This window comes from Tigriopus californicus, chromosome 6 (genome assembly GCF_007210705.1).
Source record: "Tigriopus californicus strain San Diego chromosome 6, Tcal_SD_v2.1, whole genome shotgun sequence".
Classification (NCBI taxonomy): domain Eukaryota; kingdom Metazoa; phylum Arthropoda; class Copepoda; order Harpacticoida; family Harpacticidae; genus Tigriopus; species Tigriopus californicus.
In genome coordinates this window covers 12854114-12877467 of record NC_081445.1, presented here as the reverse complement: position 1 = coordinate 12877467, position 23354 = coordinate 12854114, and the positions used below count along the sequence as shown (strand labels likewise).

General features: G+C 40.2%; 1 protein-coding gene across 4 annotated transcripts in view; it reads right to left on the bottom strand.

Annotated features, from left to right (window-relative positions):
- Nucleotides 1–23354, bottom strand: part of LOC131881975 (uncharacterized) — a 64405-nt gene that overhangs the window by 39951 nt on the left and 1100 nt on the right. For 2 of the 4 annotated variants that reach the window (XM_059228974.1, XM_059228975.1), the window contains exon 2: nt 4910–5169. In XM_059228974.1, the coding sequence (XP_059084957.1) occupies nt 4910–5169 (260 nt within the window). Of the gene's footprint in view, nt 1–4909; nt 5170–5879; nt 6312–23354 lie in introns of those variants that run through there. The other 2 variants (XM_059228976.1, XM_059228977.1) reach the window with 2 other exon arrangements.

The window sequence follows — 23354 nt, the reverse complement described above, 5'->3', positions numbered from 1 at the left end:
TGGCAAATCATGGATAACTTATTGACAACAAAAAACCCTTTGAGGGTTGAATGGCTCGAGTATTCGGAATATGAAAATAGGTCTCAATCTTAAGTGCTACATACATCTTCGGACTTCCAAAGATGTGGACAACAAACGGACGCAAAAATGTCTCATCTCCTAAACCGTTTACTTTATTCCAAATAAGCACTTAAAACGACCACAAGATCTTATTCAATAGATCAGCTTGGCCAAATTTGAGCCCAAAACTACGCTTAGGGAATTCAGTAGGTATGTCCAAAGTTAAACACAAAATAAAATTCGAATTTTCGGCCTGCTCCTTGTCAGCTACATAAGCTTTTGACAAAGTAACTATGAAGCGAACCACTTTACAATTTGATAACATAAAAACGACCTCGCTTTACTTGAGGAGATCTACGTTTCTTATTTTATTACTTCAACTCGAAAAGTGGCTCAAAGATGCCATGACTAACAGCAGGCCGATTTGGCGGGAAGCTTGTACTCAGTCCATATTTGAAGAAGTTCGTGGTACATCATACAGCAAAGTTATGGAATCTTAAAATCATTCACAGTTTTTTGCATAACTACAGAACCAAATTAGCGGCCATTTGTGGCATACTGAGCAAAATACCAAAAACCTAGAGTGATTGAAACTAGGCTATACCAATGTCTTTTTTTATTATTCCTCAATCAAATCATGTGATTCCTCCGCGAGACTCAATCTGAGACTTTTCCAAACGATCAAGTCCGAGAAAAAAAAGCACAAGAGGTTTAGTCATGCTCGTTCAACGTTATTTGTCATGAAATCAAGTGATCAATGAATTCATCCCTGGCCAGGAATGCCTTTCTTGTCTTGCTCCGTGATCAAAGGATTGGCAATCCAGGTCACAAAAAGCCAAGATCCCCGTGAGGAGATCCGGTTTTGGCCCCTGTTGCCCCCGAACAATCCCGATGGAATTTCAAGTAGCTTTGTTCTTTTCAAGTGGTTCTGGATGGACGACCAGACTGCATTAAATTTCCATTCGTGTAATTATCTCGCAATCTAATGGCAACAGAACATAAATAACCCCTTATCAAAGTACCCAACAGCTGTTGTCATGTTCTTAATGAATTCGATTGTCAGTTGGCCGGGGGATCATCCCCGAGATTGTCTCAGAAAAACAAGCTATTCATTTATGTGACAAGACCTTGGGATTTGACTCGTGAGCCTTGGATATTTTTTTGTGGTGAATCATGTTTCAGCAGGTCTATGAAAACGTATAGCCTGTGTCAGGTCTTTTGCACGGTCAATTTCTCTAAATGAGAGGCTTTTTTGTGACCATTGTCCGTCGGACTGCACGGCTTTACATCAAGTTTGGATCATCATTGTTTGCCATAGCAAAACCATCCTTCAGCACACTGACAAAAAAAAGGAAATGTCATGGAATTGAACACAGATAGTGGGCGCTCGCCCTGAGAGGTTGCCATGAAAGCGTGCGCTCCAATCAGAGGGCAATAAAGGGAAGAATTTGCAGACAATGTTTCCTTCTGAAGGCGGGATTCGAACCCACGCTCTTTGGGGGACACATTTGTGCCTTTTTCGGGTAGGTTACCCTACTAGAGGCTACACTATCATGGGTGATATTGGACATGGCATGAATGACTTGGCTGAATCCAAAATTAGATTGCCTTGTGAACATTTTTTCAGACATTGCAAAGTGGTTAAAAAGCTGTTTCAATTTTTAAGAGAAGTACCAAAAAACATCTTGGCAATTTGCTAGCTCGCAAAACCATATATCCAATAACCTGGAGTTTATTACTTTATGGATGTTTAACTCGGATTAAAAATTTACATGCCTCAAATCCAAAAGTTTCACTTCTGTAGCTCTTGAATGCAAATCAACAGGTGGTCGTTTAAACCAATACTGAGCTAAATGGAAAATAATGGTCCTGTTTTCAAGTATTTAAACTCCAAAATACCCTGGTTATACCTGAATTCAAATTCTCAGACAATTTACAAAAATGGAGAGATTATTTTTAAATTTCTTGCTTTATATAAAATAGCTCAAAATGTTTTAAACTGTCCTTAATGGCTTTTAAAAGCCAATGAATTTCGGAAATTTTTTAACCGACCATCTTTTCCACTTTTCTCCATGACAACAGCACAATTTTGAGCAGTGTATTGGTCAAGCACCTGCATCAAACCGCCAAAATCAGATAAACTTAAATGACCATCAGAAGAATTTTAGGGCCATGACACAACAAATCTTACAAATGATGATTTTCTAAGCCTCTGACCATAATTTTCGGGCCCTTGAACATACCAATCTTGGAGTTCACCTCACATGAAACAACCTGGTCAATTTCAGTTGTCTTGATGATGTTTCAGAGCTGTTTCTTGGCTCAAAGAAGTCCAACTGAATTACCTTGCCCTTTGTACTCTTTGTTGCTTCAAATGTGTTCAGTATTTCTGCCGTACTTTTTTGCACACATTGCTCTTGCTGTGCATTCTCCAATATCATCTTATTTGGCTGCTAGCCCTTGAATATTGGGCTGATTTAGGGTTTTATTCGAGAACATGTCCAAATATGACCTGAAAGTTCGATCAAAAATCCCATTTAGTTCACTTCACACATTTGCTGCTAATGATTTCTTGGGGAGTTCATTAACCAAACCCGCTTCTTTTCAGAGACCTGCCCACCAATTTCCAGGACTCCTAGTTTTCCAAATTGTGTCAGTAATTTGTCAAAAATGGAGTAATTGCAAAAACAGCCTTGAGCAGCTGACCGTACAACGAGAAATGCTCTGTGCAACTGAAAGTACAAAATATGCCCAAAACGACAATAAATTGTCGTTTTTCAAATGGTCTCCACGCACCCATTGTGAATATAAAGTATATGGAAAGAGCAAATGTTGAACTCTAGCCAATATCCATTCCATCTCTGAGCAAAGAATCGAAGAGTCTCACATTGAAGCATCATCAGTTCGACAGAACCGCCTCTATACGAAAGTTCATCTTTCTTGAGCTTGGAAATGAATCATCGTTGGAATTAGGTCAGTCTACTCTTATTCACGTCTTACTTGATGCATCAAGGCCGATCTCTCTTTAAACACAATATGATAAATGTCTCACTAAATTTAAATAAGTATTAACATTCTTTGACAATTTACTGTTTGAGATTTAAGGGCAGCAAAATCTGCCAGCTGAGTTATTCACAATTGTATTAACTCAGTTTAATAGGTAAATGGACTCCACATAATGTATCTCCCCCGAAACCTCTCGAATCAAGCGTTTCAAGTGTAAAGTTCGTTTATCTCCAAACATGTCAAGGAAAATTCTTCTTTCAAACAAAAGACATCTCGTGTACGAAACTTTTTTTTTTTAAATATGTCGAGATCTCTTTGTGACTTGAAGGTATCTCTTCCAAAAACCACCAAACCAAAGCGATGGTTTTGTCAACTTCTTCCTCTCTTCCCTCCTCACTTTACTTCTCTATAGGTCCATTTAAACTCGACCAGGAGGCAAACCATTAAATTAAAGAGGGCATTTTACCTAATACCCGATGCTGTTTTTTGTACCCCGAGGCGTGTCTTAATTGACAGAAACGATTTAGTCAGAGTTTTTGCCGTCAATCTCAACAAGTACTCAATAAAAAAAGAGCTTAGTACAATTGCTTCATCATGATGTTTCCATGCTTTGGTTCGGTATTTGTATGAAACCAATGAGAATCTAGAGATCCATTGGTGGTTTGAAGTTTGAAAGGCGGTGGTAAGGGCGCATAATCGGGTAAGTGAAACAGAATCATTAGTCAATGTCTCGTTTTGGGCTCTCTGGTTTTGATGGGAACTCCACCTCATCTTGACTTTTGAGTGAGAACCTCTGAACATGCAACTACCCACTTCAAGACTATTTCACTCATCTGGGGCCTTTTTTGAGCTGAGTTTCGCACCCATTTATATACAGGATTCTTCAGATCGTATTCTTCAGACGCCATCAAAGCTCACGGTTTAAATTTCTGGAATGGATATGTATACCGGTACGTCATTTTCTACTTTGATTTCTTCTTTTTGTATTTACACTTCCTGTAAGAAATGTCATGTCCGTATCAGATTGTTTCTCCATCTTTAGGTGGGGTAAGCGTCTAAAAGTTCGCTTTAGGCAAAGGTCGGAAACGAGAATCGAACCGAGGACCTCTCTAAGAAACTGCGCTAACCACTGTGCCACTTCTCATCTCTTTTATGGACAGCGTTTTTAGCTGAAGTAATACAGGAGACCCGGAACGATTCAAAGTTGAATGTAGAAAGATCGACGTGCAGACAAACTTATGTTTAATGGTACAAAAGTTAAATAGCACACTGAAATGATGATTTAAAACCCAATATTTTAACTTCACTTAAGAAGTATTGGAGAAGCAAAAAGAAGATTGCAAATCGTTTTTACAAATATCATATTAACAACTGTGTCACGTTTATTGTGGCCAAATCACGATTTCTTAGGCGTGTTTGATTCGTTCCAAGTTTTAAAAACAACTTAATGTTATTAGGCATAAGTCAAATGACAAAATAACTAACCTACGTAGAAGTCAATTAGGTAATTTCTGGTTCTTGTTTCATGCCCTCGGTAAAGGGACGGAAAAATTTGTTTTTATCTCAATTGGAATTGAATTGCTTGCAATGTCTTCAACAACAATGGCATTATCTTTTTTTTTTTTGACTTTTCCTCCGTGCTCTTTTACGTCCAACTTCAAAACTAAAGATCATCGTTATCCAACGCATTTTCTTTTGCACTCGTCATGATGCGTAGACCATTCTAATATTAACTTTATCCCCCAAGTCTGAAGCCTCAGGGCACCAACAATCCTTTTAAAATAATGATTTCCCTTTCACAAACCAAGCTAAATATACTAACAACATAATAACTCCTTCTTACCTTTGCATTTCGGGTGACTCTCATGTTAGAGTCCAGAGTGGCTGTCAGAAATCGATGATGGGTGTTATTGTTGTTGTTGTTGATATTGTTGTTGATGTTATTCCGATTTCTCTTGGACGTGTGTTGCTGTGAGCTGTTGTGACATTCTCGACGTTCAAGTCCATTGGGCTCTTGACTCATTGTCCGATTGAAACACGCTCCATCGGGCAAACTTTCGTACTCTAATGCAGAAATGACTTGAATCTCGGGTTTAGAGACACCTGTAACGAGAGAGAAGAGAAGCCTTTGTTAGTGATATAAGGATGTATGGTGATGAGTTTTCTGCTAGGTTTTCTCGGTCTGGGGAGCTTAAAGAAGAGGTGAGTCAGACTCAGATGTTTCCATTATGGGAATGCATGTTCGGGAGTCTGTTTCAAATTGGGTTTTTACTCCCTTGGGAAGGTTCAACCTTTGTTCCTTCTGGAGGTCTCGAAAGACATGATTTCCAATCCGTACTAAAGCGCTCAAGGACACACGAAAGTGGTGATTTAACCTCCGTGGAAAAAGCCACATCTGTGACATCGCAAGAGGACTTTGAATTAACACTGACGTATATTTCACAAACGGTAACCATTTAAGTATTTTCAAGACAAGAGGAAAAAGCATACATTTTTTATTGGATTAGATTAAGTACTACAAATACTCAAACCAAACTTTAGTTCTGAAAGAATTATTTGAGAGGTTGTCTAAAGTAATAGATCATCAGCAATTCCAATTAAAAAAGACGAAGAATAACTTATTTTCGGCAAGTTCTGTTCCGAGCAGCCCTTCCCTTGGCTTTTATAAAGTGCTTTAACAACAATGTGTATATTCAGTGTATGCGGGCTGCTGCAATCTATAAATCCTTTGCATCCATCCGGAGGAGTCCCCAAACTTCTCGAGGATGAAAATGAAGAACTCGCGGATGAAAGTGAATTGTGTTTTTGCTTACCTCCTGTCCAAATAAATGCCACACAAGATGCTACCCGCCCACAAACCTGGAAGGAGTCATACCATCCATCTCCAAGCCTCAATTGTGGGAAGCCAAATATGGAAAAACCGAGATTTGACGACACACAAAAAGAGGCAACGACGAAAGTGTGATTGCTTCTTTGACGCTCTGAGTGTTCAATGCGTGCTGGAGGAAATGTCTGATCCTCCACAAGTTCTTTTCCCACCATCATTTTTTCTCTCTCTGAATTAAATTGTTAGCGGGTCAAAGGTCGATGAAGCTAAACAAAAATGGATTTGGACCGTCTGCGATCAAGCTCAAGGAACTCTTTGAAGCACTTGATGGTTTGAAAGTTCGATTACCATTTCAGAGAACACAGGAGGAGAGGTGATTCATGGCGACAGACTGTCGTAATGTACTACAGGGTGCCATAAATTCCCGGGAAAACCTCAAAGAGCCATTAGTCTAAATCACACGTGTGACAAATCGATCCAATTTCGATTGAAATACAACCATCATCATTATAGCATTACGTAGAGAAAGACGAAAGATTCCCGAGGAGCCAGCATCTTCGCGATCACACTCATCCAATTGGTATTTATTTTTGCCACCCCTCGCCATCGAAACACATGCGTCTTATGAAGGGAGACTCGAGGAGCAGCACAGAACAGCGACTCCTAGATTAGTCCGCCCTTCCTTTTTTGTTCCTGGTGACCGCTTGGTGTATTGTGTACTTGCTCGCATTCATCCCTCGACAAGCGTAATTGAAGACGAAAACAGACCCTCCTCCACATCTCCATCCCCCTTGAAACCCCTGTCCATTGTGGCAAACCAACACCTTTAACATCGATTGGTTCTAATCCAGAGGGCTTGTTTTATCCCCTTTCTTATTGCAAAATACTCCATACGAAAGCTAGACATGCAGTCGAAATGAGGTAATATAGTAATGGGAATGGCACAAAAGCAAGAGAGGGACCAGATAGTTGTGCTTGCAACATTTGGGGTATCGTTGGGATTAGATCTGATCACTTCTTGTGTAGGGGAGTGGGTTTTCGACAATATCTTGAGATCTCATGGGGTAATGTGCGTTGTTTTTGAAAACAGTAGTAATATTCCTTGTTGTGTCAATCCAATTCATGAGACCTGTTGTTTGTTATAATATGGGGAATATGGTGATAAGGTTAGTCATGATTTTGATTGTTTCCCTTTTAACACTTGCTCATGGAGTTGACTTGAAAGTGGGCTCAACTGACTTTTTGGAATACAATCTCAATCATGGACATTGATGACTCAAGAGTTGTCAAAATATTCTTGAGAACCTGAAAGCTGTCTGTCTGAATTATATTTTTATGCAACGTCCAGAGCAAACTCCATCTGATTATCAAAGACGAGGATATTCTTGGAGTGTTCTACTTTGTGCCTGAACAAGTCTGAAGTTTAGGCGAAATTGAAAGAAAAAAGAGCCACTCACTTAACATATTTTGCGTTACCACCCTGAAGAGAGGGAGATCGTCTTCAACTTCCCGCTCCCTAAAAATATTCAAATAATGAGTTTGAGTCATTTGGCAAAATATGCAAATAGATTGAGAATTGAATAGGGCTCCCTTGGCAAATCCATTCAACGGCCAACTCAAAGGAAATCCCTGCGCCAACGTTATGAATTCTCGTCATTGTTTGCTATTCCCACTTCCCACCCTACAAACACATACCTCCAAGCCCAGAACATTAACAAATAATGACAGCCTGTTAATTACAAGCCGAATCAACTTGCTCAACGAGAATGTCAGCTGTTTGCCTTGAAACATAAATATGAGGCCCTTCAAAAAACGGAGCTCTTTGTGCTTATTCACAAGATGTTCATCTTCTTGAAGACCACGCTCAATAATGCTTGTTATAAATGATAGGACGCACGCACATCTACACTACATCCGTGCACACACCAAGAGAAGCAAATAAGCTTCATTTCCCTGTTTCCATTTGTTCGTGGCCTGGAAATAAAACCAACCACAATGGTATCGTAATGAAGCGAAATTGCCATGGTATGATGGTCTCAAGCAATCAGGAGAGTCAAGGGAGCATAATTCTATTATCATGTTTTGCATCATTCATTACGCCGTCTTGACTCGCATCCTCTGTTCGTTTTGCCGTCTTCTACAAATCATAAAAAGGGGTGTGAAGGACGCCTCGAGCCTGGAGGGGAATCACTTCATAGGCGGCGCTCTCTTTGAGTTCATGAGGAAGACAAGGCAAGCTTTGAATGATCATCATTTTTTTTCTAAACATTGCTGCTTATTATTATGCTCATCTATGAGCACACAAACACGTTCTTTAGAAATTTGTTAAAAATGGAATAAAAATGATTTCAGGGATTTACTCACCTTCATCGCTTTTTACCCGAAATTTCAAGGTCGGTTTCTTCATTTGCGAAGAAGTTTTCGAACGTGGTAGACTATTCAAAGAATAGCTTCCCCTCCAGGGCAAAGAGGTCCAATCGGCGCCTCTCTTTGCGGATTCATTCACCGACTTTATGTACGTTTACCACCCTTGAAGCCATTCGAAATTTATGATCATTGTTCGGGAAAACCAAGTTATGGGAATGAATAGTCCCAACGAAGAGCTTCTTCTTATGTTCATTTGATCTGTTAAAGAGCCAACTCCGATGTTGGCCAAGTTTTCGAAACGAGAGAAAAAAGGGGCAACAAAATCGTGGCCCATTTAAAAACTCAATGAACACGTCAAATTGTCAATCTTGGCAACGAGGGGATTCCATTGTATTGCAATAGAATTGGGCTGAAAAGAAGAGATTTGGTGTCCTTTCGCCCGGTTGCCCTTTCCTTCAGGCAATCTTGCAGACATTTATCAGTTTCTTCCTTAAAGACCACAAGGCCAAGCCAAATCCAGGGTTCCCATCCCATATCACTCGTCCATCACTAATCCATCCATCCATTCATCTCCCAGATCAAAGATGTCCTGTCAAAGCATCCCCTGATCAACCAGGGCAGCAAATTTGCATATGGGGACCCTGGTGGGTCTTTTGGCCTTTTGGTGGTCAGGTCTTTGGGGGTCCCATGGCTTTTTGGTCAATTTACAATGAACACAACAGAGTTACTGGCCAATGACCACCACCCATTCGGGACTACAATACCAGCCATTTCGTGACCAACTGAGCGTTGAACGTGCCAAAGATGGACGACGATAACCCAGAATCGATTGAACTTTCTCTGCACCGGCAATCTTCTTCAGAACATGAAGGGTCATCTCTCGGAGCTTTTCTAGGGAACATTTGTACTAGCAAACACATTCGTTTCGTTTGGCATCGACTGAGTGCCAGACACATACCAAGTCATTAGATTCACCCGTAATCACTGAGGAGAGCATTCCTCGGTAAATACTGCAGGCAAGAAAGGTGCGGAGAGCGTGCATTACATTCCGCTCAAGATCAAATAATCCATTAATTTCCAGCGCCCATTGGAGGGAGGCCTTGAACAATTTCTATTCACATCCATTCGGTCAGCACCAGATCCAACAGCGGTCTTCGCACAGCCTTCCCTCGAGTTCCATTTCGAGTCCCTTTGGAACCGTCTTTGATGTGGGCTTTGGAACCCAACGTATTCACAGATACGTGGTCAAACCTAGATCAGAGACTGCGGACATCACTCGTTCGTCTCTTTCGGTGTATGGGATACGAATGAAGAGGGGAAAAGGGAGCAAGGTAAGACTTGAAGAAAACGAAGATTGACCTGAGTGAGAGGAATTCTTATTCCGTGCATTGCTCAAGACAATCTCCTGGTTTGCACCGAATGGGACTACTTTGAGGCATGGACCAAGCCAATTTGGTCAAAAGTCACCTCTGGATAGTTTTTGTTGGGCAAAGATTTGCAAATCAGAATGAATGAAAGGAACACTTTGAGGGTGTTTTGGCATTTTCACTACATATAAACGAAACACTTTTTTTGTTCACAATTCCAAATGTTGATGTTAGTAAGTGGTAACCAAACAATGATGATGTTTGGTTTCAACATTTCAAAAGTAGAATTGAAAAAAAGCAATTTCGATGTTGTTTTTTCGCAATCAAATAGTGATAAGCTTCATTCTTACTAATCCATAATCATTTTCTTATGTATCTTTTGTTCTCAAGCATTGTCTCCATGATTTCACGTTATTTAAAAAAAAAGCACTAGGACACCCTTAAACATAAGGCTATTCAAGAATCATATTTGATAAGTCAAGCAAAGTCACAATGTAAAGGTCTCTGTCCATACCTTTTCAAGCAGTCCACACCTCACCTCCTCTGTTCTTCTTGACCGAAATTGCACTCATGCTGCTCACGCTGCTCACACACGTGTCAATGTTAATGTCCCTTTGAATATATACGTATCTCGTCCCAGTGGAGAAGGTCCTATTCGATGGCACTCTTCAAAATCTCTTTAAAGATCCTCTTATCTGATGGATTAACGGTACAATCCAAATGTTACCCGATTGATTCCGTTGTCGATGTGTCTTAATTCATTTTCAATAGAAGGGATGCACGTCGAGATCCTAATCAATGATGGATTGGCACTCTACCTTGGCAGAGACTTCATTTCCCTATGCAAACCATTGTAAGACACGCCTAGTAGTTTTACCAAGCAAATCAATATCTCGAACCAACCTTCTTTTCCTTGATACATAGAAAGTAGTCAGATCTGTTACGATAAGAGACCAAAGTAACGTTGGTCCTTCAAAGGGAAATTGAGGATTCTCTCGCTCATTTTTGGGTGAGACTTTGAATATATCCTTGGTGGCGTTGGTTTTCCCCTTGATGTGGATAGCCTGAGTGCCCTCCAGCGAGAAATAATCATCAGAGCCCACCGAGGAGCAATGGCAAATGAGAGTAGGGAGAAGGAACCTTGTCATGAAAGGTCTCTGAAATTGAGCTTTGAGGTGGATAATGGAAAACAAGGACCTCGCATGGGACCATTACGTGTATGATATGGAGTGGACCAGGATGGCGATTTCTTTTTTATATTTATTATTATTTCATCATTACAATGTGCTGCTTCGTGAAGGAACCAAGCGTGTTTTGCTCATTCCTTGTGATGAGTCGGGTCCACCATCCGCAAGTGCGGCAGACAAAGAGATTCATTGCATCATATTTCAACAACAGTTTTTTGTTCCCATAAGAGACAAGTACTGAATCAGAGAGAGGACAAGCAAGCTTTCCAAGAGGGGATTACTCTGCTCCTCAATGGTCACTGGTGGCTTTTTAAAGCGCTATCGAGACGAGAGTGCTGCTTAGTGGAAAGAGGCTCGTATGTTTCGTATACTTTCAAGTCTGACAGAGGTTTGATGAATGATCTTAACCAGAAATGAGAACATTAGAGACAAGTTACAGGTTTAAATTCTCAGTTATTGGTAGTGCTGGGGCGAGTCCGAACTTGAGTACGAGTGCACTCGAGTCTTTTACTCGATTTGGGAGAAATTGGCCGGACTCGAGTCTTTTAGAAAGGACTCGAGTTTGAATTGGTCAAGAAAAAAATACTCATTTTGGAAGAAATGGCAAAGTCCCGACGACAGTTTTTTTAAACGCGTATTTCTGCACTGAAATAGATTTATTCATCATGCAAATTGCATTGAATGATATTCAATAAAAATAAAATCTAGTATTAAACAACTGTCATTAGAAACAAAGCAATTACATTCTTAACACCGGCAATCATAATGAGAGTCAAAGAGCTCCGAATGTTTTTCCCATTTGTAAAACCTTGAAAATGTTCTTTGATAAAAGGCCATTCCAGGTGCTAGAGTTATCCCGGTTGCACTAAAACATGGCTTGGGACAAATTAATTGTCTTTTTTTCTGCAGACAACATTGAGCTGGAACCAGTGAAAAGAGAGTATGTGCCCCACTTCCTCGTTCCCAAGTAAATTATATCTTTTCCCCCTCTCCATTTCTTCACTGTCCACCCACGTCCTCTAAATCGTCCCAGAGAACAAATAATAACCAGTGAAACCTTTGTTTTTGTTAAGCTAAAAATGAAAATAAAAAAAAAATCACATAACGTGGTTCCATGTGACCAAGAGGAGCAGAGTTTATTTGCCATTTCTTACGTCCGGTGTCCCATGGAACAAAACAGTCTCTCCCCATGTGTTTTTGCATCGCCATGACATAGTACATACTGTACTGTACAGTACAGAACACACTCACCATGAAGATACTAGACGGAAAAGACAATTTCCTGCACTTTCAAGTTCCTCCTAAATCCCTTACCTGGATGGAACCAGAAAATGGAAACATGATGGTATACCCTCAGACGCCCAGTGACAAAGAACTCTATTATTTTGGAACGACATTGGTTCTTGATCTCTTTGGAAGATGCTTTTTCCACTCCTTGATATGTTGGATGTCTACTCATGAAAGAGGATCGAGTTTTTCCCCCTCTGGCTCTGCTCACTTGGATCGAGCTCCACGAGGATGCCAGATATCTCGGGCTAATAGAATCCGCCTCCTGGTTTTTCTCGCAGTTCATCGACTTTTGCAACTAGATCGATTGGAATGGCTCCGAATCGAGGTCATTCAGTTGTTTAATTGAACATATTCCCACTCTAATCCCATTTTTGGGGGCGCTAACATGAAACGATCCAAGATCTTGTTGACAAAAGAAAGGTCTGAACGTCGTACCAAAAAGGGACAATTTTATGCGGTATAAAATACTTTTAGTGAAAACGTCACCACATCGGTTCATATATCGTAAACATGAAGTTGTATCTTATTTTTAAAAATGTATTCCCTTCCAATCAATTAAGGCAGACGTTGAGACATTTCAGGTGGCTATAAGAAACGAAATCAAGATTAATCTAATTGAACTACTAAAGAATTCTAGAATGCACATACGTATTGCTCCGGAAAAGTCAAAGTACTATCGAGCGTAATAATAGCAGAACCGATCTATGAACAGATGAATCTGAAAGCAACTTCGTCAATTTTTGGAGGCGAGAAAATGAAGTTGTTGGATAAAAAGGTGGTTGAGCAGTTGGTGTTTCCCTCTAGGCAATAACGTAGTGATAACTTTTTGCTTGCCCGTCCTCGCTTCAGATAAAGGTATTCATTCTGAAGAAAACTTTGATTCCTTTGCGAGGCTTTTTGTGGAACCTGCTTGCCTACTATCTGTACTCGTTTGTGGGTCCTATAAGGATCCCATTCATGAAGCATCTCTACACTTTAGCTATTCAGCAGAAAAAAACCATCGGGATCCCTTTGACTAAAGACGTTTCTGTGGAAACTCAAGGGCCCTTGACATTGAAAGCATTTCAAAACCTAAACTGACATTTTCTATTTCCCTTTTTAAAGCAAAATATATCTTAGAGCAAGCTGTTTAAGATTTGGAAACTTATTATTCAGTTGGTCATTTTGGACTGTGTTTTTGCTACTGATATCGATTGTTCCCTAACGAAACCATGCGTAGATGAGGGATATTAAAGGCTTAAAGAATTGAAAATTGTCTCGTATTTCTTGTCAGACAAAATGTCATTTTTAATATGCCATTGTTCTAGCGATGTTTTGTTTATGAAGAGAATATCAAACGCTAGAATGGGAAGAGTGAGCTTTGCCTGGCCAGCGAAGCAAATTATCACATCGTCCATTTCCAAATTCTGTAAGGCACTTTTATACCCGGTATCAGTTTGATTCTCCGCCGGTGGGTGTGGCTAGCGTTTAAAAGTTTCCTTTGGAGAAAGGTTGGGGAGGAGATACGAGCCAGGGACCTCTCTCGCTTTAGGCAACAACATTAACTACTACTCCCAATGCTTTCAGCTGACTGTCTTTTCGTTAGAATTTACGAACCCGATCAATGTTAACCATCAGATCAGAACCTTCTCCTTTTTAGGCATTACCTTTTCATAGTTAGATTCAAAGTTGAGCACTTTTGGAGCTTAAAACTGTCATGTCTGTCTTTGCAGCTCTATTATGCTTGGGATTTTGAGGCAAAAAGCATGAAAAATCAAATTTACCGCCCTCATTTTGGTCTTTCTTGTCGTATCCTGAACACGTACACCGTGGACGACTAAGTTGTCTATAATCGGAAAAATAACGCTAAAAATTCTAACAAATGTCATTTTTGGTGTAGTATTGACTTTGTATTGCTATCACAGATCCATACCCAACTACTGTTTGCTCGAGCAAGTCGGTGATTTAAAATAGTTGACTTGTTTTATCCAAACTTGGCTGGCCACCTTGTCTATATTTTTGTTTCGTTGAATCACGTCAGCTGTTTCTTTTTCGCTGCAGTTTGAATCACTTCTTATCCCCTATTGAAGCAAAATAATCTATTCATTTTTCTTGAAAGGACCACGCTCTTTAATAATTGAGCGAATTGTACAAACCCATCATGGTCTTGGCAATTAAGTCGGTGTCAATTCTGGTAGGAAACTTTTGCCCACATTTTTGCTTGTTTTGAGTAGTGCGGACGGAGAAGGTTGCTTTGCCCCCCCCCCCATACAAAAGACGGGCTTTTTCATTCTTCTTCATAGAACAATGACTCTGAAGGCAAAGCCAAAAAAGCAATGCTCTGACATTACCAGACCAATCTCTCAAACCAACTCCCTTGGGCATCATAACGAAAAAAGTTTCTTTGTATCTTTGGGACAATGTTTGGCGAGATTTTTCCGACTGACTCAAGACCAGCTACTTACTTGCAACTCGGAAAATGAATGTTCACTCGTTATTTCATCAACAAGAGCTCTATGGACTGACTCTGTGACAAGATCCTATTCTAAAATGCATTCAAAGACAGAGAATTATTGCCGTACATTTTTTTTGAATGCAGTGAAAAAGAGACAGAGCGAGACCTTTTGTTAGGTTTCATTCTAAAAGTGTCTCTCGAGTCTTTTGTCGCTATTAAGATGGAACACGACGAAGACTCGGGGTATTTATGCATCGCTAATAGAAAGCATGCCCATTTAAGGCCAAATGGTCGCTGCTATCCTCATAAATATTTGGTATGGGGACTTGCTCCCATAAAGGGTATAACAATGGCCAAAACGAGGATCTCATTTACTTTCCAATTTTCTAATGGTCCAAACAAGATCTCCTTGATCCTTGAGGACGCAAAAGACACTGCGCAGTGCTTTGGAAATTGTTGTGCCAGATAAACATGCTGATAGGGAACAGATTCAATTAGTTTAATTATGAACCAAACCAGTCACTTAGCAAGCCATTGCAGCTTAGTAATTGATATCAATAAGAAACTTTTTTTAGCTGATAGTGATCCTTGAAACTACTTGCTTCAGAATTAAACCGCCCCTTTAAGAGCAATTAGAAGATAATACTGGTGGACTAAAAGCCTTTTTTCTGTCCAAAATGGGAAATTCTTGGTCCGATGAAGTAACATGTTTGCAAAGTATTTCAAATTTCAGCATTTCATCTTTCTATATCGAAATTTCTGTGAAAAGAAATGTTTTAGCTCCTCAGTAATTGAAAAATGCTCTTAAATGAAGTTAAAAGTAGAAATGTCTAGGATCCCCAGTTTTACCTCTTGTTCAACTGAATTAGAGAGCTAGATGAAACAAACAATGTAAGTAAGCACTCTAGAAGATGAACTGCTGGAGTAAATTTGGCGGACTCTGCTACTGATGATGAATCTTTGCCAGGGAAAGTGATGCTTCATTTTAATGTTGATATCGTTCCTTTTGTGATGAAAACTGCTCAAGGCGGCCAGAGGAAGAATATTTCCCGGGGACCTGTCACTTCCATCTAGATTCTATCCATCAGTTTCAGTTCCTGGTGAGGGCGAAGGGGAAAAGAGCTCCGGGAAATGGAGAGATCACTTGGAACAACTTGACTTTTCATGGGTCCAGGGTGAATGAGTTGGTGTGTGGGCCGAAACTTACTAAAAGGGATGGATTCGAGTCGAAACAGTTTTTACTCTCAAGATTGCTTGGTTGGTTCCAATGTACATGTGAGTGCTTATGGCATCGTTTGGTGTTCCTTCTTATTCCCCGAATCCACATTAATCTGCCAATTCCCTGGCGAGCCTTCCTTATTTACCCAGGTTAGTAATGGTGGGTGGAAAGAAAGGGCCAGGAATACCTTGAACGACCTGAGCAAATATTGGTTCAAGATCTGCAGCCCTTAACTTTGGAACTTTAATCCCCCGAGGAGCTGACCCCCATACCCGAATGCGCCAATCACAAAGTGGTAAAAGGTATTTGAGGTGGTCAAAAAGCCAAACGTGTTGCACAATCCGCAATTTAGGCTTGGGCTCTTTTAATCGAAGATCTACCATGACTCATTTCAACTGAAACGGTTTGTTCGTCAAATGTTCGGGGACTTCCAAGTTGAAGGATCGATTCAGCAGAACAAAAATATGTTTGAGTACTTCAATGATATTATCTAAAAATAGAAAAGAAGCAATATTTACACTTCCTTCATCTCTATAGATATGAATCAAGTGACAGAAGTCTGATCGGGCTTGTTCCATGAATCATTCGTGCTCACAATTGTCTGGACCAATTTGGGTTGTGAATATATTTCCATAACAGCTATTTACAGGCATCAAATATTAGTTTGAAAAGCACGTTTTATTTCAAAAAAAAAAAATATTTTCAAAAGTAACTTTTTGAGTTAAAGGTTCTGATTCAAAAAAGAATATGTTTATTCTTCAACAATTTAATCATTCTTTATTTTGTACTATTTGGTTTGAGCCCGTAATCTTGAGATTCTCAAGGCCCTCAGGCGGAGTTAATAATCTAGATGTGCAAACGTAGCCATACACATTTGGCACTTCACAAGGTCGCCACAGAGTGGTTTACATGTTCATATATCCCCATGCCACCATTCTCGCCTCAATTCCAAGAAGGCATGATATAACAAACCCAAATTGGCAATCAACTACTCCCCTTGCTCGCCAAAACCTAATCGCAATATTTCCATCCAGACGTATAACCATCGCCAGATTTTGAACTTTGTTTTCACTCGTCCTTTTCCTAAACGTGGGCTAAAAGCGATATTTCGATACATGACGGGTCTTGGATCGAACATGCGTTTTGCTCGCTATTGGAGGTTGCTCAAGCATGAAAATGAGAACTGAGGGAGAAAAAGGACCACGGGAGTCCACAGCAATGGGATCCAGTCAGCGAATCAAAACATCTTGCTCGGATAAAAAAAACAGCCTCTGCCTGTTCTCCAATCATTTAAAGATATTGTGAGTATGATCAGAAGGTTTTAACGTTGATCTTTGGATGTGGAAAAGGTCTTGAAATTGCTGGGAGTTTTGAAATGGTTGGATGAGTTGCCGTCGGTTCAGTAAACTTTGGCGGATCCTCCTCATCTCTTTTCCGGCTCATTGCACTGACATGGAAGTGATCCATATTGGAACCAAATGATACCCAACCCAAGTTACTATCGGTAGCCACAAAACACGATATTATGAGATGGTGAAACAGCTTTCTCCTTGATTTGCCTCCTATCCTAATCGAGGGTGAGTCTGCATCATTATAAAGACATCATTTCCACACAATTCCCGAGCATCTATCTTCCCATACACCCAGTTCCACCCTCTTTCTCCCGTTGTCCCATTAGATTGGCTTGCCAATAGTTTTTGCCAAAGTTTTGTCATTCACCACGCTTTTCTCCACATCCACTCTGAAAAACATTGAGATCTTCTCTTTGTGATATAAACACTTTTTTTAATGACGCAATGACTTACTTTGAAATGTTCAAGGAGATATGTATTAGACGTCAACGAATTATAACTTGCATTTTGGGCAGTTTGTTTGAATGCAACTTTCGAGCAGTGGACATATTGTGTGGCAAACGGGAATAAGATATCAAATGGAGGACAAATTTGGGTCAAACTAAACGCGAGAAGGGGGTTTTCTGATGGTTTGTGAGCCGAAACTCCGCCCCAAAACAGCCAGCAGATCGGATGACAGGAAATGTATTCAATGTAACACAATATTCATGCAATCACAAACACGAAACCCATCTACATATCCAAGTTTCGATCACACAGACATATCTCATAAATGACCTGATTTTTCATCACCCAAAACAAAGCCGCCAGAAGAGGCCTGCCTCAATCTAAGGAAGTGCGCATGTACGTACTCTCAAGGTTTTGGCTCCTTAAACCATCAATTGCTGCAATTCCTGAGATGGAGGAAGATTTATGACGGCCGCCAAGTCAAGGGCCGCACAACAGATGTCTGCCCCCGCAGTTGGTGAACAATAACAACTATCCAAGTGACTTGAGGGTCACCGCCTTGGTCATGTTTGGGAGGCCCAAAGAAATGAAACAAACACTCAGTCTTGGAATGACGGGGCCTTCGTTTCTCTAACATCACCGGAAGGGCTACAAGGCTCATCTGCTGGACCTTTTGTTTATGGATAAGGCTTGTGCATGGACTGGTGCCCAATTCAATTTGTCAACATGGCACAGAGACAATTGCCAAGGATCCTCTCTGGCTTATGTATGTATGCCTTGAACACCCGTGAACCAGGGAACAAGGCCATCAAGCACTCTCAAAAATATATTTTTAGATATGTTATCTTTGAAAGAGCATCCAGTGATGTTTGTTTGAAATGAGAGTTGATTAGATTGCGGGGATAAGTATTTGAGCATTGCGAAAATTAATCTCGAAACCTCTTTGAAAGCCGCCCTTTTCAAATGGTTGAAATTTTGAAAAAGCATAATGAAAGTATGTGTGCATGTTGTTTGGCACTGAAGGGGTAGAAATTAGAGCAAAGTTTTGACACTTTAAGTTACTCAATTCTTGAAATTACATTGGCATATTTTCTTTACCACATGTGCTTACTCATACATTACAGGCCATGTTGGCCGTCAGAATTTTCTCAGTGGTCACCACTGAAGCCAAAAACCCCATCCATCTTTGAAAGCATCCGATAACATGATAATTTGGAGCAAAGTAGGCCGTGATCGAGTGCAAAGCTTAGCATATGGTGTCCCACGTTGAATAATTGAGGTAATTGCTGCGAGAAAAGTACCTCAGATAGATCTAGTATTAGCCACAATAGATGGTATTTAAATCCTGGAGCTCACATGATGAATGGACTTGCAGAGGCGGATCAACAACAATACCATCTCAAGGTTATGTGGCAAAAACCCAAGCATTATAACAAGAACCCACTTAGTAAAGATCTGGGAAGGCACCATGGAGGCCAAGACCATCTGATATTTGTCCAACTTAGATGTGCGTGTTTTCGCATCAGTTGTTTCACTTTTTCTTCGAGCATACTGTACACTGTACATGCGCACAGTACATGCGCATTCAGGCCATGAGAAGCCGTGTCTTCAGCTTTTTGTGCCCAAAGAAGTTGACGCATTAAAATTTGAAGAAAGCTCGTCTGTCACTCGCTTTACAATACCGGGTGCTCTGCACTCTGTCGGGTTCATACATTCTCAGTACACCATTATCCCAATCCTCGTGAGCGACTTCAATCGCAGAACGGTCACGGACAAGCTTAGCTTAAAAATGGGTCCAAAAACCCTATTCAATCAAACAAAAACACACAAGAAAAATTACGGAATTCGGTTGATCCGACATGACTTGAAATTACTTGATATGTGGCGACGGGAATCCGGTCTATCTGACAATGGTACAAACATTATTCATGGAAGATGCTGGTTGGTGTGTGCGTGTGCGTCTGTGAGTGTGACTACTGACTGGGCTGTGCACTTGGATACCACAAACACCGTAGTTGCCACAGTACTTGTGTAATTTTATAACCACTGTCATTTTTTCATGCATCAGCCAATTTTCTGGCAACTTTCGGTATCAAGGTCCAACCAGATTTTTACACGCCCATCAAGTCATAAATGTCAACTACGTCGAGTGTATTAAAACATCCCTTCCGAGTACCGCAAGCTCATGGTTGTTGGCATTCAAGCTCAAGTCTCATAATGCTCTCTGACGTTGACGAGTCCTGAACTGAAATTTATCTTATCACAGCGTAAAATCGACGACAGGAAGTTGAACCAAACTCCCCAGTGAGGCCAAGTTGGCCCGGACTAAGCATCACTTACGCTTGAAGGGTTTTATAAAGAAAACCACCAGATACTACGTTCGTTCAGTGCTGGCTACTGGCATTGGTGTAACCACCCTCTCTTTCTCTATTACTTTATTCCTTCTCCTCCCTTTGCATCCATTCATCCATGCATGAATATGAAAAGCATCGCCCAAACAACTCGTAGATTTTGCTCCCGAACCTCGAGAAACACCCTGACTTGGTTAATAAGAGCTAAAAGGGTCTGTGAATATTGGTGGTGGTTGCTCATTTTTTGTTCTACCAGTCTCATCCTGTTTAGAAGAAGAAAGACGCTAAGGGAAACATTGGTCCTCCCTATCAGTAGGAGGTTCATGTGTTGGATTTTTCGCATTATGCAGACAAATAGGCCCAATGATATGCAAAGATGTATTAACTAGATCACTAGACAATATGGCAAATATTTTAACTTTTCACTAGAACCTATTAGAACTAGTTTTTATGATACAACCCATTTTCATTCTCATTTTTCTTTTCCATCCAAAACTTGTACAACGAGAAAAAAAATCACAAGCATCCTTCAAGACCAACATCACAGTTACATTAGTTCCTAAAACCCATTTCCCAACTTGGGAATTCCTCCAACTTTAATGGTTCCACTCCTTTTTTTGGCCATGTCGCATCGCAGACAAAGACAAGCAACCTTTCCTCGTTGTCTCTTGTTTGAACTTGCCGAGGTGAATTAACGCTAATGCCCGCATCATCCTCATGTGGCGACATTTCAAACCAACTAGAGACAAATGCCTTGTGTCACATCCTGAGTACCAAAACCCCCCGCTACATTAACAAGCTCTCTAGATTTGACAGCTCTGATACAGTACGTATATAATCATACAATTAAACAGCCCAACTCGAGCGGTGCCTTACTCTGAATGAAGAGAACGCCCTTTTCATTAAAACCAGCAAAAAAGACGAAGAGAATAAGGGCACCCTTTTTGCTCTCGGACGATGGAGTCTTGACCCTTGTTTCGAAACCACCCAAAAGAGTTCAATGAAAGAGAATTAAGCTTTTTTTTATATACCAAGCCTCTCCATTTAAAAGCAACGGGAGGAAAACCCATTACGACCAACACCCAAATTCTGGTCATCCCTGCCACCGTCGATCAAAATTCAAACCGTTGGCAGGTCTTTTCATAGAGCCAAGCCATATTTGATATGAGTACATGAAACTCAACTCAGATCATAAATCACCTTAGATCCAAACGAAGCATTGGGTACCCAAAATATGTGTACTAGGCTCGTTTCGGGCGGAGCTCTGTAGGTATTAAACCTCGTCGGGACTGGAAACAGGTTCTGTAAATAACGTGGTCGGCCAATCAGAGATTCTGCTCTCGATAAGAGTCATAAACGGAAATTGTTTTAATAATGTATTGCTCTGGGGATCGACGTGTTCGTCTTCACACTTTTGGCCTGGTTGGATCGTGGATGGAGCTTGTTAAAATGGAATTGTCAGACCAATGATATGCTGGAATTAGGACCTGGTTTAGTGACTCCGAATAAAACGGGACTATGAATGAGTTGAGCGCGTTGGTGGCGCTTTTTGTGACCACTTTTTGTTGTCACCCTATCTTTTGATGTCTTGAAACATATGGCTGGCTTGTCTTTTGAATGGCTTTTCATCCCGTAAACTGCTGTATCATCTGCTATACTACGGGTTTTTAAAACAATTACAAACTTGTCCCCTTCTTGCTTCGCTCTGGCTTGGATGTCAAGCTGAAAAATTGTCTATCTAATATTCAAAATGTAAGTCGGTAAAATGTACTTTTAATATAAAACGTTTGACAAAAGGATTAAGAAATCACAAATATTTTATTTTTTCAAAATCATGCTTCGTGTTTTTAACGAGCAGGAAAAGACTCAGATAGTGTTTTGCTTATCTTAAGGACAAATCGGGAAAGAATGACTTGAACATTTGATGGAAGGTTTTTTAATGCATCTAACCTGTTCAAATCATGGCGGATATTTTCATCTCTCAAACCAATAAGAACGATCAGAAACTTCCGTCTCATTACTTCATATTTCATCTGTTTGCAGACTGTCTAAATATTCAAAAACTTTTAGGAGTAAGCACAATTTAAAGAAAATACGTACAAACAATCGTGTCTTTCTTGGATGTTGATATTTTTTGCGTTTGAAAATAAAAAGACTTCAAAAATTGAAACTATATCTCAAAAGTCGTCTTTCTTGAACACTAAATCATATTAAAATCAAACTTACTCCTTTCTTCACTTCTAAAAGGAATGCATGCACTTTTAAGATTGCTCCAACAAAGCAATAAAAAATTACTAGTAGTAAAAAGAGGCCTGGGCGCCGCAGGTCTTGAACAAATGACCTGCAATATTAATGTTTTATGAGGGAGAATGCTTCTCATGGGATGTTAATTTTCTTGAGAGTAAATATGCAATGATGTAGTATATATTCTTGTAAGGCCTAAAGAGTACGCGAAAAATGTAATGCTCAATATTCTTATATCTTAAAAAAGACAATTCTAGCCTTGAAATATTTGAAAACGATCACCACTTCATAAACAAATGCCGCTGATACAGATGAAAGGTCAAAATCAAACCATTTTTAGACCTGTTTTTCGGCTACGCCTGAGTCCGAAATGTCAATTCATCGTTACTTGGTCATTACTAAAATATGCTTTATTAAGAATGTGGGACTTTTTTTGAATCTGTGGACAATATTGAAACGAGAAACCTAGAAAGTTTTTCAAAGTTGTTCCACGTCAATCACCTCCTAATCGACAAACACAACTCTTTTCTGACGATAGGATCCTGCCCAAATGCTTTGTTGCATTTTGTGACGAGAGCTGGATTGAGAAGCACAAGAACGGCAAGCAATGCAAAACTAGAAAAACTGTTTAGAGCGTGAATAGAGGAGCCTCTTTCTTTCTGTCTGTTGCTGGAAAAAGGGGGGAAGAAAAGTCGCCCTTTCCCTCGTTTTCTGTGTGCAACTCAATCCAGTCTCTTAGGGGCCGAAATAAATGAGCAAATTATGCATTTAATCTTACTCAGACCCCGAGAAAAGAGGGTCTTCTCGTTTGTCTCGAGTGTCGTTGGTTGGTGGCGGGATTTGGAGCAAATGAAATTATTTCAGACACTTTTTTTGTCTCCATCCAAAGCTATGATATTCAAGATCTGAGGGTTCTCCATGTTGTTGTTGTTGTTGTTGCTGTTTGAGCGAAAATATGGAACAGATATTTACGATCCATGAAGAAGAAAGCAGCCTCGGTCGCCAAATTGTCCTCGTAATATCTGCCATATGGTGTTTCTCTCCGCTTTTGGGGATTTGGCTCCTGACTTCGTTTGATATTGCACTCCTGGTGGATAATGCCAATAAAATTTGATGTGCAATTATGGGAACAAAATACAAATTGGAGTGGGCCATCCCGTGCTCAAAGCAAATGCTTTCAGGGTCTTTCCAGTAAATGAACCC